The sequence below is a fragment of the Eubalaena glacialis genome, chromosome 12 (genome assembly GCF_028564815.1).
Source record: "Eubalaena glacialis isolate mEubGla1 chromosome 12, mEubGla1.1.hap2.+ XY, whole genome shotgun sequence".
Lineage (NCBI taxonomy): Eukaryota > Metazoa > Chordata > Mammalia > Artiodactyla > Balaenidae > Eubalaena > Eubalaena glacialis.
This window is the reverse complement of record NC_083727.1, coordinates 8839056-8852382: the sequence shown is the minus strand read 5'-3', so window position 1 is coordinate 8852382 and position 13327 is coordinate 8839056. Positions and strand designations below refer to the sequence as shown.

The window sequence follows — 13327 nt, the reverse complement described above, 5'->3', positions numbered from 1 at the left end:
ATGGGCTGCAGATCAGGGTGCGCCTCATGGAGGGGAAAGAACAGAGAAGGGCTGCCGGGCGTCCCTCCCGCCCGGAGGCAGCCGGAGGCAGCGGCGATAACGGAGATAACCGACAGCGGCTGAAGCTCTTCCCACACTTCCACGTGGAAGAAAAGGCGCTTAACCGGGGCCTGGGCCTCCGCTCCCGCTCTCGGGTGGGGCCCACCCTCTTCAGGGCAGGGCTGTCAGAAAACTCTCCCCACAGCCGCCCTTCCTGCCACCCGCCCAGCCACACTTAGAAGCCACCATGGCTTCTTCCTCAAGCCCTCCCCGCACGTGTCCAGCCTCTCTTCTCGGCCAGTCTGAGCTGGGCTTCTAAACTTCCCCCTAGAGGTGGTCTAACTGGAGTCCTCGCAGCGGCAAACTTCTGTAAGAAACTAAGTTATTCAAAAATTCTGTCTGTTCCGTGTTCAGGTTAGGGTACCAAAGACAGAAAGGAGAGGATGGTCTGACAGCTGTGACCCCGACATATTTGTTAAAACAAAGCACACACAGATCAAGAGAATCGCTTTTTGCTCTCCTTTGTGATACAGGTAAGCCACTGACAGCAAGGCATAAAGATGTAACCTCCCCCTGCGCCCGCAAAAGAACTCTGCCTGTGAGCATAATTTTAGAAACTTGAAAAAAATAATGTATTTAAATGGTTGAAACATCATTTCTAATGCCAATAAAATAGAAATGTAAATCAGAATATGTGATTTACAACCCTGGGTAAGGAATGTAAGGGAAAAGACACTTGGCCTTCATTTCGTCCCCTCCTGGTCTACAGCCCTTTCCAGCATCCTCCCTGCTGGAGCCCTGGGCCCATGGCACATTCAGAAACTCCTACAGACAGAGGGACTAGGGGAGTGAGCCCTAGGAGGGACGAAGCTGGGGGAGAAGTGTGCTTTCAAAGGACTGAAGAATTCGGGGCAGGATCAGGCTCCTCTAGTTTTTGTTCTGGCCTGAGGATGCCAGGTAGGGTTATAACACAGCTAATCTCAACTTCTTCTGTCCCACGCTGACACCAGCGTGCAGGGAAGCTGCCTAATTCCTCCCTCAATGTTCTCTCCTCTTCGGATCTAAGGGTTTACAGAAAGGAAGACAAGTGCTTCCTGTCCTACATGCTCCCACTTGATTGTTATACATACAATGAAAAAGGGACCCCAAGAGACTTTTTTCTTTGGGGAGAAGACCCTTTGAGAGGTTGCCCGTTTCGCAGCTAAGCTGGGGGATGGGAGGAGAGCGGAGGCAGGACTGAAAGAGCCAAGCTGCTCAGATTTTCACTCGGAGGAAACAGGCATTTGCGTGGGTGAGGGCAGTCACAGCTGACAGCAGCAAGTCCCTGCCTCTGGCTCTATCTGGCAGCTTGAAAAACCTGTTCGGATAGCCCTGGCCTTGGCTATGTTACAAGATCTGCTCCTTCAGGAAGGCAGTTTCCCATGTATATTCCCACGAGGCCGCAGTGCTCCCTGCTGACCAGCTACTGCCCTCCAGCTCAGGGGCCTCCACAAGGACGGAGGGCTGGTTTCCCGAGTCCCTGACGTATGCAGATGGTTTCTGCTTGTCCACAGCACTGGATCCAGCACACCAGGGAAGGAGCAAACCAAGAGTCCCCAGCAACGCACTTCGGGTCCCTCAGGCGAGTCCCTGCGATCCTCTGCTAAGCACGCCATGTCCCAAGTGTAACTGGATTCGTCCGACTGGCACCGCGCCTCCCGGCGGAGATACTCTCCTCCACCCACTCTGGGCGTGCGGTGGAGGGGCTGGGAACGCCAGGCACAGGTGCCCACCCCAGGGGAAATGGATCTGGACTGTGGGTCCTGGCCAGAGCGCCTGTGGCCGGGATTATGGGGGACTCTATATAGGTTATCATGTGTCAGAAGCAGCGCTGCTCCCCTCACGAATGTCAGGGTAGGGCTGGGAACCTGGGGCCTGGGGCAGCACAGAGCACTGACATCTGAGAGCAGGTGAGACGGGGGAGCTGCCACCCCAAGCCCAAGGAACAGGGAACCGCCGCGGAAAACTTGTCCTCGCCGAATCAGAATGATTTTTGTGTGTGTGTATCTAGCCCCTCGGCAGGAAAAAGGCATCTGTGCAGAATTGGTAACCACAGGGATGGGCAAAGGAAGTCGAGGGAGGCCAGCTTGCCCGCATAAACTGCAGTAGAGCCCACTCGACAAACGTAACACACTGTGAGGCAAGCAGGTACCTCCTGCAGGTTCAGAGGATTTAGCTAGATTGTCCGTACGTAAAGGCTATTGTTTACAGAATCTGAAGGTCTCTGATAGCACCATAAATATCCTGGGTCGGATCAGCACAAACCTGAAGCTGCCCAGCACTGCCTGGCTGGTAGCTATGGGCGTGCTGGTACCTACAGGCAGCTGGGGCCGCCTCAGAGGTAGGGGCAGGAGATGGCTTCCTGCAGCTCTTGTTCTGCCTTCTTTCACAAGCTCCAAAGTCCATAAGGTCATGGACCGGTGTAGTCCCCCTGCTGGGCCCCTCGGCACGTGCTACACGTGCTAATAAACAGGCTAAGAGAGAAATGACAGGAGAGAAATAACGCACACCTCTGAACCAACCTCCGACATGGCTACGTCACAGTCGCAAAGCTCTTAAGCGTCAGACGCTGGGCCAGTAAGTTGCTAAATAAATACTTTGAAAGGAACCCATATGCACGTTTGCCATTTTCTCCATGGTTTCCAGGCCTGATACCCCACCAACTAAAGATAATATAAAGTTCAACTCACTTATCATCTTTCTCATAAATATTTAGTCCAAGGGCATCAACTCCAAGCCAAAGGTCTGTTCCTTTCTTATTTTTTATCTCAAAATAGTTGATCCCATACATTTCCAGGTCCTGGGCAATCTTCAGATACTCCAGCATAGCATTGTCTCTGGGTGGGGAGAAGAAACATCGCATCACCGTTAGCGTGCGCCCCGCGCTCGACAGTTACACGGCCACCAGGATCTGAAACGTAGTGCCATCACGGAGGACGGGCTGACAGCCAGGTGTCTCCGTCGCTGTCCCTCTGCCGGCCTGTGCCCCACGTGGGCGCCCAGCCATCCTGGACACTGACCACGGGCGTGCGTCACGCGTCAGGAAGGACCCGACCCGGCTCGTGCTGCCCCCTCTGGACACACAGGACGTCCCTTGGAACTTTTATCGCTGGGCACGACCTCTCTCTCTCTCTCTCTGTGTCTCTCTGTCTCTGTCTGTCTCTGTCTCTGTCTCTCTGTCTCTCTCTGTCTCTGTCTCTCTGTCTCTCTGTCTCTCTCCCACACGGTGCTTCAGGGAGCCCACCGTCTGCCTCACCTGGGGCCACTGCTTGGGCTTTGAGTTGTTTCCCTCCACAGAAGATGCTCGGGTCAGGCAGGAAACTAAGGACACAAAGTCTCTGAGGCCCAAACTGCACATGAACTTCTGAGGCTGGGACATCATGCCGAGAACTGCTGCCAGTGCCCACGGGGAGGGTTCTAGGGCAGAGCATCTGGTCGCTCCGCTCTCACCAGCCACGCGTCCCACTCCGACCCTCTCCACGCCTCGCTGGTGCTTATTAGCAAGTGTTTCTCACTTGGGAACTTTTTTTTTTTTTTTTTTTACATTTACCACCTTTCGAAGGCAACCACCTTACGGACGATGAATGAATCAGCACCTCTGTGACAGGGAAAAGAAAATGCCTGGTGGGCTGTGAGCAATGCTCCGGCCCCCTTGACTAAAATGAAGAGTTTCAGACACACGCTTTTCTTTCCTCTGAAACAAGGAGGGGAGAAGGCTTGAGGGACTGAAGGTGTAAACTAAACCGCTTCTGGCCCTGGTGGCGGTGGGGAGGAACACCTGACTTCGTTTAGGAAGAAACTCACCGGCAGCTCCTTAACTTCCCTGCCCTTCTAGGCACGGCTCCGAGCGGGGCACCTGAAGGACCCGAGTCCCCTCCAAAGAAGACCGGCTCCCAGCCCAGCACTCACTTGAGCATCCCGCGGTGCTCGGCGTGCCACACCTGGATCCGGTCCTCCCACTGGTCCCTGGTGAGCTTGTGCTGGTCCATGACTCTGGATTGCAAGGGAAGAGGGCACAGAGCCGTCACCCCACAGGGCTGGGAGAGGCGAGCGACTGGCCACTGAGCGCACGCACACAGACCTTGACTTTTCTTTCAAATAAAACCATCTACTTCCTAAGATGCCGCATTTCTATTTATGACAGTTAACAGCCTGGACGATTTAGAACCTGGAATGAGACAAACCCAGTCTTGCTAGAAACACTTTTAAAAGGTGTTTTATTTTAAGTGGGCTCTCCTTCCAAAAGAGGTAATTTATGTGACCGCTAGTAAATAAAAACAGATTGAACGGGGGCCGGTTTACCATACACCAGGGAGAGCTAAGCAGGTTCCGCTCTGGCATCTGCAGCTCCTGTGAGGAGGGCCCCCTCCCCTGCTGAGTGCCTCTGTCGCAGACGCCACTCCGGGGTCCACCGGGGGGTGGCAGGGCCTGCGGAAGGCCGGCCCGTGACTGCAGACACAGTCCCCGGCCTCCAGGAACACTCGCCCTCCACGAAGCCCTTCTGCCTCCCGACCCTCCTGACACGACGCTCGCACGCGGGCCCGGCCCCCGCCGGCTCACCGTTGGGGGATCAGCCGCTCGGAGCTGAGGTACCCGGACTTGTGCAGCTCCTTGCTGAAGTCCCCGAACTTGGCCTGCACAGCGTAGGAGCCCAGGAGCACCGCCGTCTCGGGCGGGCAGTAAATCTCATCGCTGAGAATCCCCTCCTTGACTTGCAGGAAGAAAAGCTTCTGTGTGATGTCCTGGATGAGCTCCTCCGACACGTCTTCAGGATAGAACTTGGCCCGGAACTTGAACTGCAGAGGGTTCTCCTTTCTGACCTCCTGGGCGGACACCTGGGCGGCAGAGGCCAAACCCTCACTGCAAGTTCGAAAGACAGAGACCTGCCTTCCCAACACAGGTTTTTTAACCACTGACTCAGAAGGGTCCTTCAGGCCCGTTTTCAGAAGATAATGTTTATTCTGAAAGTCACCATTTTAGCATGGAAGACGGAAGGCCAGTGAGAGTCCGGTTACACCCTCACACTAGGCCCAGCCCGTCAGTGACCCGCCAGGCCGCCAGCCCCAGCCTTGGTTTTCTGGGGGCGATGCTATCAACTCCGGGGGACTGCCTGAGTGACCCGCGAATCTGGCCTCTGTCCACACGGCCGGGCCAGCCCTGGACCATGAACTCACTCTCAGTAATTCCTCACGCTGCACCCACCCCCTTCCACGCCTCCAATCACCCTCCTGACGGGTCCAGTGATATGGGAGGAAAGCAGGAGTTGGAGAAAAGAGAGAAACTGTCTGGAGAAAACACATTTAGCTTACTGCTTTTCTTTGTAATTGTTAATGGAATTATCCAGTCTTTGGAGTTGAAACTCTTATCACAGGTTCAAACGGAGCAATAACAGATTCTTACAAAACAGTGGATGATTCATGGTTTATAAGATTAACAATCTCATTGGAAAAAAACAAAACAAAAGCTAAGGTCAACTAAAAGCTAAGCAATTAAGCATCACACACTCCAATAAGGGAGCAGTAAGGAGAAATACCAGGATCTAATTTCCAGCAACTATCCCCATTTACTGGAAACCTGCAACCTCTCTGTCTTTAAAAACTTTTACACAAATAGAAAGGAACACAAAACAAAAGACAGAGTTTCAATGTCAACAGAGCAGACCAAACCCAATTAATAGCCTGTAAATAGTTAACATGACTTACCTTTTTATCAAGTTTCAACCAGGTAGGAAATCCTTTATTATCCACATACTGGAGGCCAAAGTACCACACTTCCCGTAGGCCGATAGTCTTAACCACCTGTGTGAAAGAGACAGGGGGGGCCGAAACAGTCATGAGGAACTCTCTGGATGGCAGTGGCCCTGGGCCGCCACCATCACATGGTGCAGCAGAGCTGCCAGGAGAGCGAGGCGCCAGCTTAGACACCCCGGGCAGGCCTCCGCTACACTGTCTGTTACTAACAGACGTGAACCATTTACTTTTTTCTTGGCCGCACTGCGCGGCTTGTGGGATCTTAGTTCCCCGACCAGGGATCGAACCCGGGCCCCCTGCAGTGAAAGCACCAAGACCTAACCACTGGACCGCCAGGGAAGTCCCTGAACCATTTACTTTTAATATAAATTTGAGCAGATTTAGGGTTAACTTTAAATCTTATAAAATGTCACCCCTACTCCTCTGTCCTCCATTATGCATTTCTGAGTAAAGACAGCTAGGTGGGCCACAGGGAATGGGCCATAACCCAGGTACACCGGTAAAAGTGTATGTGTGTCACAGGTGTGACTGTACCTGTTGGGGAGCCCACATGAAAAAGGGGTTGAAAGACACCAACGTGAAGCAGAGCCTCCCCTGGCTGCCCGTCTCTGCTCCTCGGCAGCCGGCCCAGGCCCCTGCTCAGCAGGATCAGGGAAACAGCAGTCCCGGAAAGGTACAGAAGGCAGCGGGCAACAAGCTTCCAGGGAAGAGGGGGTGCTCAGCTTCACACGTGCCAAGGGGTGACGAGCACTCTTTCAACCTCCAGAAACGTGAAACTCTGACACAGGAAGGTAGAATTCAGCCCTAGGTCATAGTGAGTTTCACATTTTTAAAATTTTCTCCAGTACTAGGAAAAAAGTCTCCTGTGGTCCGTTACATTGACAGCCCCACGATGGTTACTCTTGTGTCTTGAAGTCAAAAAGCAACTTGCCGTGGACACTTGCTGAATATTGTCAAAACTTTGCCGCACAGTTTTAAATTCCATGACATATAATGTTTAAGCCTTTAAAAAAAGGTTACTATTCTTCACATATATGGCTTCTATCATACTTAAAGGGAAAGAGGGCTGTACACACTAGAAATGAAAATCAGGTATCTGGAGCACTTACTGACAATAAAATCTGAAACACCAAACAAAGTGTGCCCTGAGCCTGTTTCTGCATCGGCCTCGGCGCATCGGCCTCGGCTAGGGGGCCGGATGCTTGCGGGAGCTCCCGGGTCTCCGTTTACTACACGCCAGGGAATGACCTGCTCATCCACTCCCTTCACTCACCCAAAAAAGGGGAGGAGGGACTAGACCCGAGACTCCTCATCATGAAGCGACAGGAGGGCGGTTTTGACTCTTACCAGCGCTCTCCCCGCAAGTCTGGTGAAGCCCCAGGTCTGCTTTTCGTGGTGGCCAAGTATAGAGGAAGCTGATGGAAAGACCAGGTTTTCTACACCCAATCCTGCTAGTCTCCTAAACCTCCATCTCAACATTCTGATACGAAACCTGCCTCGCCTTCCCCTGCGGGCCGTCCACAGCCGCACAAGAAAGCCCCCCATACAGAAGCCATTCGACCTCTCCCGTCTAGCCCTCCCACCCCATCCGCCCAGCTGCAGTCTGAGCCTGGGTCTGAGCGGCGTGAAACCACTTCCCGACCACCTGACTTCCCCGCCCCGTGCCTGTCAGACCCCCGCTGACCTGCAGATTCCTCTTCTCCATGTGCTCCGACGTGGCCAGTCCCCCTTCACGGAGCCGATCAGACTCTGCAGCCATGGACCTGACCCGGGTCCCTCACCCGTGCGGTGGAAGCCTGTCCCTGGGTGCCCTGATCTGCCACCCACCTTTACGTATGACTCTTCCGTCTACTTCCAGGACAACTGTCCTCAGCGTGTTTCAGAGCCCTACTTCTCTCCCTACAGCTCCCCCAAAACAACACAACAGAAGTAAACAACCTTCCTTTCTGCAGTCCATTCTAAAAACTGACCTGTCAGTCCTCTCTGCGAGGGAAACCCAGCATTCCTAGAAAAACACAATCACTGTTCTCTCCAATGTCCCTACCTTAACCTAAAGCTGATACACAGCACGCAAGCCAAATCTGAACGGGTGTGGGGTCCATTCCTTTCTCTCTGCCTCTGTGGTGTTTTTTATTTTATTTTATTTATTTATTTTAATTTTTGGCTGCGTTGGGTCTTCGTTGCTGCGCGCGGGCTTTCTCTAGTTGAGGCGAGCGGGGGCTACTCTTCGTTGCGGTGCGCGGGCTTCTCACTGCGGTGGCTTCTCTTGTTGTGGAGCACGGGCTCTAGGCGCGTGGACTTCAGTACTTGTGGCACTCAGGCTCCGTAGTTGTGGCTTGCCGGCTCTAGAGCGCAGGCTCAGTAGTTGTGGTGCACAGGCTTAGCTGCTCCGCGGCATGTGGGATCTTCCCTGACCAGGGCTTGAACTTGTGTCCCCTGCATTGGCAGGCGGATTTTTAACCACTGCACCACCAGGAAAGTCCCTCTGTGGTGTTTTAAATGGCAGGTTTTGGGAAAGGAAAAGGCAGGGATGTTTCTACTTAACTCAGTCTCAAGCGACAGCTGGAAAATACTATTGATCCTTTCTGGTGATGAAAACAGTGAGCAGAAAGTCACGTGGCAGGAACTCCTTTCTCAGCACGTCGGCAGCTGCAGTAGTGGGAAAGCGCCATGGCCCCGCCAGGAACCTGCCCGGCTTCCGCGATGGTCTCTGAGGGCCTCCGTCACCTCGGAGCCCTGGACTAGAATCTAGTCACAGACGCAGCAACAGCACCGGGCAGGGGCTGGGGGACAGTTACTGCTGAGGAGACTTAAGCGACAGAGGGGGTGGGAGAGAAGCGGACAGACTAACTACCTTCCAAGTCTCCTTCAACCGCTTCCAGTTAAGGACCACGTTGTAGCGACTGGCAGTTGGGCCCACAAATGAGCTTCGGAGACCTAGAAGCGCATGAGATGGCGCAGCAGAGCCCCGTGCCGCCCGCAGCCCCTCCTGGATGTTCGCTCAGGAGGAAACGTGTCCGGCGTGGCGGGGGGAGGAGGGGGCGCCCGGCCCACCTGTGCTGACGAGGCCTGAGCATCCCCGCCTCACGTACCACCTTGGAGGGATAAACAAACGGATCTTCAAAGAGCGAGGTGCAACTGGGGTCAAGGCTGTGGAGACGGCCTTTCCTGCCAGGCCTCTGCGTCCGCAGTTCTAACACAGACTGAGTCATGTTCCGCTGACCCACGAGCGGTTCCATGGGTCCGCTCCAGCCTCAAGTCCTCAGATTACACAGTATTTCACAATAGGAATACACAATACTGAAAAATCTCCAAACACTAACTCTGGGGACTGAGGGACGCGCCAGCTGCAGGCAGAGCTGACCCAAGCGCCCGGCTTCCTCCCCGTCCGTGCTCTGACCACTGCCCCATACGGTGCCCAGGATTTTCTTTCAGGAGAAACCCTTAGATTTCCACCCCAAGTCCAGCCCCACCCCAGGCAGTAAACATCTTTATCGTTATCGGGTGAGGCACGGCCAGGGAATGGCCTCAAAATAACAGCACAGGGAGAGCGGAGGCTGCATTCGAACCCTGCCCTGGAGGTGTGAGCACCGAGGCCCTGCTCACTGGCTTGGGGAAATGAACCTGCTGGGTGCTGACTTCGGGGATGAAAGGGAGATCCCATCAGGCCCAGGGCGAGTCACCTATAGTTTCTACATTTGCCAGGACTCCGCTCCACTTTCCAGTTTGGTGCTGGGCTGCAGAGCATGGCTTGGCCCACCGGCGGGGCCTCTCGGGAAGGCCGCCGACGGTGCAGGTGGCTGTGAACGCACACCCTGCCCCGGCGCCCTACTGGGTCCTCAGTCCCAGAGCAGAATTTACAAAGCCCAGAAAGGTAGGTCTCGCTCTGTCTAAAGCTCGGAACCGTTTCACGGAAGAGTTACCACGGCCCTCATGGTGGTTCAGGTGGTTCACCGTGCTTATTAAAACTCTGCGTTCACCTTCCGCTTTCGTGAAGAGAGGGGCAGGAGCGCGGCTGGCTGTCACCTGGCCGGAGGGAAGGCTGTGTGCTGACCTCCGAGGGGCTCAGGGCGCCGCGGCTGCAGGGAGTGCAGGGGACAGGCCGCCGGGCCCCTCGCTGTCCTGCACTGCACCCTGGCCGCGAACCAGACGGCAGGAAGCGGCCAGGGGGACCGTGGCGACCCCAGCGGGAGAGGTGGCAGCCAGAGCTCTCGGTGAGGCTCTGGCTCATGAGGAGTGCACGGCGCCCCTTCTTCTCGGGCCTGCGAACAGGGGCCGCCCCGGGGACAGCGTGTACGACAGCTGAATCCCGCCGGCAGGAGGGAGGAAAATGGCCTACTCCACAGCGAGAAGCTAGCAGCCAACCAAGGCAATAAATATGCTCGGCAAACAAAGTGATTCCGATGCTGCAAACACTTTTTTCTACCTGGGAACCCTCTCTCTAAGTTCACAGAAACCAACCTGATCGAAAAGCTGCTTTCCTGTTGTATTTGGCTGGATGGCGAACTCCAGCTCCGCATCCATGGTGGTAACTCGGACATTGATCTAGAAAACAGAATGGAACACATTACACTTAACTGGGTGTTTTTAATCATCTCCACGTCTCCCACCTAAACTCAATGATCCTGAGCAACGTGGTGAGGGTATGTCCCTCCTCCGCACCCATTCTCATGCCTGTCACCACACACAGACACACACACACACACACCTGCCACAGCCGCCACACACTCCCAACCCCAAAACACACACGACACGCCCCCCCCCCCCCCCCCAGCTCTGTGCCTACGCATGCAGTCTGGATTCAAATGTGTGCCCTCATGGCTTTAATAAAGCACGTTCACGCTTAGGTCTAAGCTGTTCTTCTGCAAAATACTTTGATAACTGTCAACATATTTTCCATAAACCATCTCACATTTTGACCCTACGACAGCTAAGTGAAGCCGCCTCTGGGCATCCACACCAAGTCGGTAAGTGAAAGGAGAGGAGAGAGAGGGTCTGTACACCAGAATGCTGCCAGCAACTTTAGAAACCACCTCGACAGTGAAGAGAGAAATGGCTAAATGATCACAGACACATCGAAGAGGATAGAATACTACGTAGTAATTTGAAAAGGTAATTATGAAGACAGTGGAAACATGGAAGCATTACTAGGATAGTAAGGTCACAAGGTGGTAATGATGGCAAGGCCTGAAAAAATGTCTCTAATATTGCCATATAGTTGGTGGTTTAAAGAAATTTATTTCAAGGTCATTTTCAAATTTATCGCTTGAAAAACCCCAGAATTTACCAGCATATGAAAAACATGCAAATCTAGCTACCTTATATCATGGTCCCAAAGGAAAATAACACAGCAACTATAATGCTTAACATTAAGAAATGCTTGCTTCTCACCATTTTTCACGTGAAATATATAAATTGCTGGACAGACATATATTCTAAATTCTTCCTAACACAGACGGAAATGTAACGAGGATACAGATTGACTGTATTTAGTATTTTTAAAAAATATTTATTTATTTAATTAATTTTTGGCTGCGTCGGGTCTTAGTTGCGGCACGCAGGATCTTCCTTGCAGCATGCAGGATCTTTTGTTGCAGCGTGCAGGTTTCTCTCTCTAATTGTGGCTCGTGTGCTCAGTAGTTGTGGCGCGTGGGCTTAGTTGCCCCGCAGCATGTGGGATCTTAGTTCCCCAACCAGGGATTGAACCCGTGTCCCCTACATTGGAAGGCAGATTCTTAACCACTGGACCACCAGGGAAGTCCCCTAAAAGTATTATTTAGCTTCCTGATATAAGAACTAAAAAGTGGTGAGTTCCGAATGTGTGTCATGCCTTGGCTGGACACTTAGACTGTGTCTAACTTGAACAAAAATTAGTCTCTACAAATCATTTTTCCCCTAACACTAAAGACTGTGATGATTAAGAGATACTTTTACATACATACAGTCTGTCTTAAAGGTTCTCTGACTGATATAACATATAGAGAAGTGAGGCATAATTCTCCAGATTTTAATAAACGTTTCCTCTCCAATCACAAGTCTACAAATTAAAGAACTGAAGTTTACTGAGAAGCAAGACTAGGCACATTTTATATTCTTCAAGTTTATTAAAATATAAAAACCTAAGTTTCCTTCCTTTTCCTGCCAGCAATAATTTAAAGAAATCACAAAATGGCTGTTACAAAGCAAGTCTCTCTCTCTCAATTATGGTTCCAAGGGCACATATGAGATGTGAAGAGCAGCCCCAAAGTCAAATATTCTGTAACAAACGCAGCTCCAAATTAAATTACACTCATAAGCCCACAATGAATGTCCCATTCGAAACTGAAGTGGAGGGATGCGGGGCTGACAAATGCCGGGCCTCAGATCTGCTTTTCTTTCTCCGTAACCTACTGATTCAGAAACTGAACCACCAAACAATGTGTACCGAATGCCACTACCCTGGTTAAGATGCATATAAGAGACCAGAGGTTCATGCGTAGGAGATTTCAGACTCTAACTCCTACATCTCGATCACCTCTAAATTTAAGGACCAAGAAAAAAATGTCACCTCCGGAAACCAATGCTAATAATTAACATAAAAAAGTGATCGTCACACTATTTTTAACCATTTTGCAAACTCATTAACACGAATTTAGAAAAAAACTATTTTAAGGTTCTGAGCTGGTTCATATTTGACTCAAAGTTCACACAACTCTTTGAAAAAGCAAAGAACCCGCAAAATGAATACTTTTACTGAGATTAGATGTAACAAGCCAGTAGTATGTAGAAAGTGAACTTTCTTAAAAATTAAGTGTATTGGGAAGGTCTGCGCAACCTGCAAAAACTGCACCTCCCATCACAGGCACTTAAAATGACCACCAGGGCTTCCCTGGTGGTGCAGTGGTTAAGAATCCGCCTGCCAATGCAGGCGACACGGGTTCGAGCCCTGGTCCGGGAAGATCCCACATGCCGCGGAGCAACTAAGCCCGTGCGCCACAACTACTGAGCCTGCGCTCTAGAGTCTGAGAGCCACAACTACTGAGCCCCCGTGCCGCAACTATTGAAGCCTGTGCTCCGCAATAAGAGAAGCCACCGCAATGAGGAGGCCACGCACCGCAACGAAGAGTAGCCCCCGCTCGCTGCAACTAGAGAAAAGCCTGCGTGCAGCAACGAAGACCCAACGCGGCCAAAAATAAGCAAAAAAAAAAAAAAAAAAATGACCATCAGCAGGTCCAGTGAGACATCCCGCCCAGCTTCACTTGCTCTGGTCTTTCCAGGGACTTCCTTCCCTGAGCTGCAACACCCAGGCAATCCTGCAGCCCGGTGTATGGCCGCAAACAAAGCCGGCAAGCCAGCGATCAGGCTAAGCTCTTCGGGCTGCAGTCACAGGCACGGCTGGGACCAGTGTCGGGAGGCAGACAGCCTTTCCCTCCGCTGTGCCCACCAGCCCCGTCGGAAGGAGCAACGCCCAGTTCTGATCTGGGGAGGCACCAAAATTTTCATTTTCAGACACCCCCTAA

General features: G+C 52.3%; 1 protein-coding gene across 1 annotated transcript in view; it reads right to left on the bottom strand.

The window, feature by feature from the left end:
• The window catches only part of EZR (ezrin), a 49384-nt gene that overhangs the window by 13411 nt on the left and 22646 nt on the right, over positions 1-13327 (bottom strand). Inside the window, 5 exon segments of the mRNA XM_061207432.1 lie at positions 2769-2915; positions 3988-4071; positions 4639-4913; positions 5781-5876; positions 10290-10373. Coding sequence (XP_061063415.1) covers positions 2769-2915; positions 3988-4071; positions 4639-4913; positions 5781-5876; positions 10290-10373 — 686 coding nt within the window.